Source organism: Neltuma alba, unplaced genomic scaffold, assembly GCF_004799145.2.
Source record: "Neltuma alba isolate B1F8T4 unplaced genomic scaffold, ASM479914v2 tig00012137_pilon, whole genome shotgun sequence".
Lineage (NCBI taxonomy): Eukaryota > Viridiplantae > Streptophyta > Magnoliopsida > Fabales > Fabaceae > Neltuma > Neltuma alba.
In genome coordinates this window covers 167,333-172,793 of record NW_021636687.1, presented here as the reverse complement: position 1 = coordinate 172,793, position 5,461 = coordinate 167,333, and the positions used below count along the sequence as shown (strand labels likewise).

Below are 5,461 nucleotides of genomic sequence, written 5' to 3'. Positions count from 1 at the left end.
CCAATAAAAGCACATGTCAGGGTTTTGTTTTGAAACACCCAATCATGCAGCAGCAATGGCACTGATCGGGGAAAAATGTTCACTTGCCAAGTTCTTATTAGAAAGGCTAATACCCAGAAGGGATACCCACGCCCCTTGTAGTTTGATATCATTCTGCCAATTAAAGTTTAGTCTACTAGAACTTTCCATACCACAGTCGAGCGAAGTCAATAATATAACAAGCTAACCAGCATCTCAAATCAATGATTCATAAACTACTAAATCTAAAAACAGATCCTTAATGCCAAAAGGAGATTTCTGCTATACACATCAGCATTACAGGGGAGAGGAGAAGGAAATCAAATACATTAAACAGCGAACTAAAGTAACTCACCTATATATGCTGATCGTTCATAAGATGATACAATACTGTCTTTTCAATATTGATTTCACACAACTGGATTTAGATCACCAAGAAATATATTACACTAAGGCTTATTCTTGGACTGCAAAGCAAGAGAGAGTTACATACGAAAATTGATAAAATTAGACCTACATTAAATATGTGTGTATATATCTCACCTGCCTTTTCAATTATTCTCTTCTCGAGCCACAATAAGTTCGTCTAGATTTCCAGCATCACCAATATCTGTAGGTACCAATATCTCATCCTCAGTTGTGAAATTGTACCTGCTACCAATGGCTCTCAGAAACTGGTATACTTCAAACAAAGTCGGCCTTTCCTTTGGATTTAATGAAACACAGTTGCATGCAACCTTAAGAAATTGGAAAAGCTCATGATCACATCCGTTCCCAACTAATGATTCATCAATGGCAGTTTGCAGTTCAGAGCTGCTTGAGAGTTCGGTAATCCATTCAACCAAACTTCCCTTGAATGTTTCTGGAGCTTTAGCCATATGAGTGGGTCTTTCACCTGTCACCAACTCAAGAAGAACAACCCCAAAGCTATAAACATCCCCCTTAGTTGTAGCCACCAGCGTTCTTGTATACTCAGGAGCAACATAACCTAAATCCCCAAACTCCCCATTAACAAAAGTACTCAGATGTGTATCAATTGGGTTCATCAGTCTAGCAAGGCCAAAACTAGAAATTTTGGGCTCAAAATCGCTATCCAATAAGATACTCTTGGAGCTTATGTTACGATGAAGGATACGGGGATTGCAGCTATGATGGAGCCATGCTAATCCTTTAGCTGCTCCAATAGCAATTTTAAGCCTTATAGGCCATTCTAGGGTGCTCTGACCTTCAGCAGGATGTAGCTGATCATGAAGAGTGCCTTTTGACATAAAACTATAGACCAAAAGCCTCTCCTTCTTGGCAAGGCAAAAACCTAAAAGAGGAACCAAGTTACGATGTCTGACAGCCCCAAGGGTAGACATCTCAGAAAGAAATTCTTTCTCGGAGTGTTGAGATTCCTGCAATCTCTTAACCATGAGCGATGTGCCATCATCAAGGACAGCTTTGTACATGGTTCCTGTTCTTCCAGACCCGATAATATTGACGTTGCTGAAGTTGTTAGTAGCCTTCATGAGATCACTCAATTTCATTTTTGAAACTGACTTCTCAAACATTGAAACCTGATCCAAGTCAATACATGTCATGTACGTTTTCAAGATCTTACAGTGAATGGTATAAATTATAAAAATATGTCATGCGCATGAATCTGGTACAGATCATCAGAAGTTAACAAAAGATTTCATCACAGCTAATGCTGACAACGATTTTAAAAGAATAATGTTACAGTTACTGGTTTTAATAAAACCAACCATGAGCCTCCAACTATTCATGTCAAAGTCCATTTCATCCTAAGAACTAGAATTGTTAAAGTGAAGGTCCAATAAGAATGATTTTATTGCAATATCAGTCTAAAAGAGTATCCATTAAAATATCTTAAATTGAAAATAATTTATAAAGAATTTTTGATGTTAAAGATAGTTTCAGTCATATGATTTCGTATTCTAATGGAGGTGAGAAGAAAAATGAATAGCTGCTCACTGTGTGAATACATTTATTGAGTGATGCATTGATAAAACTTACCTTTATTCCTTTAGTTCCCTTCAGACTTCTTGCCCATTTGTTGCCTTCAGGGTCTTCTTCCTTCTTAATCACAGATACTCGTCTGACAAAGAAGAACAATCCAATACCTATTACTAATGCTCCAACCGTCACCCCACCAACAGCTGCTCCGGCTATAACTGCAGAGTTACTCTTGGAGGATGGGGCCTGGCAAACTGGCAAAGGGGGACCACATAGTCCAGGATTATTTGAATAGCTATCAGCTGAGACTTGCTGCTTAAGGTTTGGAATTGGCCCCGTCAAAAGATTGCTTGAGACACTAAATGTCTTGAGCCTTGTAAGCGTGCTGAATTGTCCAGGAATCGTCCCGCTGAGCCGATTTTGATCCAGTTTAAGAATATTAAGATAAGAACAATTTGCAAGATTCACAGGGATCGTCCCAGAAAAGTCATTTGAAGATAGATCAAGATTTGTCACATATTCAAGGAGAACATTGATATCTGATGGGATTGTTCCAGAAAGTTTGTTAATTGACAGGTCCAATCCTGTTAAGCTCGAGCAATTTCGAATGGCACGAGGAAACTGGCCCTTGAGTCCCATGTTTGACAACTTTAGATTTAAGACTTTGTTCTCATCAGGGTGCCAACATTCGACCCCAGTAAATTTACAGATAAATCCTTCTGTGTTGTTGTTGAAATCCCAGGAAGACTTCAAATAACCATATGGGTCTTGAAGAGAATCTTTTATACTTTTCAAGCAGAAGATGTCAGTCGGAGTCCCAAAGACCATGTGACAACTAAGCAGCAACAAGGAATTAATAATAATAAAATGAGCACAGAAAATTCGGCTACTCAGAACCATCTTCAACCACGATCTCAAACACGAGCCGAGAAGAAACAACCCAGATACCTCACTTCAGTTGGGATCCGTTGGAGGTTATAAAATCCATACTATAGTCCCCTCAAGAACACATCCTGACACACATTTCAAAGAAATTAACGAACAGAAACGCAATCCAACACGAACTAAAACGATCAGTTTCTCTGTCGCAGCAGAAAAAAGAAAATACACTAATTATCATTTAAACCAAATTCACACCCTCTAACACTTAACAGGTGCAAAAGAGATATCAAGCCCTGAGAAGCGAAGTCAAATTAAGTTTGACACTGACAGATAAAGCAAAAACCCAACTAATCGAGATAGAGAATTACATCAATTCTGCTCAAGTAATGCAATACCCACCTGAATTATATAGGAATCAAGCTCAGGAGAACCAAAGAAACTTGCAGAGCTCTCGAAATAGCGTGGAAGCATCGCTCTGCCCAGAAGGGAAGGCAGAAAAGAGCAGCTGAATTGGAGAAAAGGACGTGAACAGAAGGTTTGAAAAAACAGAGCCAAAATCGAAGGGCTCAGAGAAGAAAGGATAGAGAGGAAGAAGACGAGTTAACTCTGAAGGGAAAGTGTGTGAATTGGGAAGCAGGAAGAAAGATATAACCAACGGGTCAAAGAAGGCAGTGGCAAAAATTTCCAAGCTCAGGGACGACTAGACTGCGTGCGGGAAAGCGAAGACTTTGTGCGTGCTTGACTTGCTGACTTGCTTTTGCCCAATTAAAGGGGCATGATGGCCCAATGAAAATGGAAAAAGATTTGGAAACAATTTTATACTTTTTATTATTAAAGAATATTTATATTAATATGAAATTGAAACCCATAACCACTTCTTGTTTTCACACTTGATTTTTTTTTTTGAATTTGGCTTTTCCCCCTCATTTATATAATATATGAAGGGCAGTCCCGTCTAATCCAGTTTCTTTAAAAAGTATGATTCTGATAATAATAACCAATATCAACAAATATTATTTTAAATAATATTTTAGAGCAAAACAATGAAAACATTTCTTAAATGTTGTATAATATTTTGGAACGTGATTTAATTTAGTTTTATCTAAATATTTGTTAAAAATTCGATAGTTAATTTTGTTGAAAAATTGAATAACAAAATATAATAACTTGTATATAACTCTGAATTATTTCTAAATATAAAGAAAGTAAAGTAACACTACTGAATTAAAAAAGTGAAGAAATATACATAATGATGAAGATACATGTCACCTGATATAAGTTAGCAGAGGCTAGATTTGGCAGTAGAAATAGAATGATTAACATTTTTTTTAAGGCAATGGCACTATCAAATAGAATGAAGAACATTGATAAAGATAATATGTATATATATTTTTATAAAATATTCTTTAAAATAAAATAAACATAAAATATTTTTGACTAAAAAAATTATGGAGTAATTAACTTAGGAAGTAAGATTGGAGGGGGAAGTGAGTTGTGGTTAAAAATTCAAATCATATTACTCCTCCAGTCCTAAATATAAGACCCATTTTTTTAGGACCGGAGGAGTAATATAAAAAGAATGAAAATTAAGTTATGATAAGTTTATGAATTCTAACAATAAAAATATCAAAGCGTTTACCGAATAAGTTTACCACTGGCCAGGATCATTTAACTAGGATAAGATTGAAAAATTTTAGTAACTCAGCTTTTTCTTTAGAAGAAAAAAGCGCAACAAAAAACCCCAAATTTTAAAATTATTTGATCTATTTTTATTATTAAAATTGTATTGATATTTTTTTTCTCATCTTATTCATACATTATAACTTAGTCTAAAGTACTATATAAATTTTTAACCAGAAAAAAAAGAGTACCATATAATATAACTTCTTATATTTGTTAAAATTTAGAATAAAAGAAAACGAGTAACACCTACACTTGCATACCATCCACAATGGCAAAACAGCACCACTTGACAGTTTCTCTCTGTGTGTGTATGTTACAAAAATGAATAGAGATATAAAAATTATGAAAAATCCTAATATTTTTAAGTTACTATTTTATTTTTTATTTTTTTTTTTTGACAACTTTTATTTATTATTATTTTCCCAATTCTTTCTAATATAATAAAAAATGTCTAGTCATATGACAATTTATGAGAAAGAGATAGGGGTGAGATAAATTGCAAAAAGACTACTTATTTGTGAGAAAGAAGTAAGGAAAGGGAAGATGACAATTTAGTTGCATCTAAGAAAGATAATAATGCTAATTTGCTCTCACGAATTTGATTAATTACATATTTTTTATTTATATCTTAAGTATCATTTCTTTTATTTTTTGGGTGATAATCGCGTAAGTGGCATTTCTAACATAAATAGAATGATAGAATTGTCCCTTCTTTATTTCTCTCTCTCTCATCTTTTCATCTTTGGACCAACTATTGCCGACGCCCAAGCCATTTGGTTGGACCACCATCGATGTTGAATTATTAGTAATAGGCTAGAGTATTTATTTGATATTTTAACTTCATGTAAAGTTTCAGTTTAATCCCTTAATTTTAAAAATATATTTTTAGTTTTTTAACTCTAAAATTTTAGTATTAAAC

At 34.5% G+C, this 5,461-nt stretch overlaps 1 protein-coding gene across 2 annotated transcripts; it reads right to left on the bottom strand.

Annotated features, from left to right (window-relative positions):
• Positions 1-234: 234 nt before the first annotated feature.
• Positions 235-3,530, bottom strand: LOC114723420 (probably inactive leucine-rich repeat receptor-like protein kinase At5g48380). 2 transcript variants are annotated; one of them, XM_028909612.1, is made up of 3 exons: positions 3,259-3,530; positions 2,038-3,059; positions 235-1,577 (listed from the first exon to the last, which is right to left on the bottom strand). In XM_028909612.1, exons 2-3 carry the CDS (start codon positions 2,875-2,877, stop codon positions 570-572), a joined length of 1,848 nt encoding a protein of 615 aa, XP_028765445.1. In that variant the 5' UTR covers positions 2,878-3,059; positions 3,259-3,530; the 3' UTR covers positions 235-569. The 2 variants fall into 2 exon arrangements, with proteins under 2 accessions (XP_028765445.1, XP_028765444.1); XM_028909611.1 differs by having other exon boundaries at positions 2,038-2,990; positions 3,259-3,529.
• Between the last annotated feature and the right edge of the window lie 1,931 nt (positions 3,531-5,461).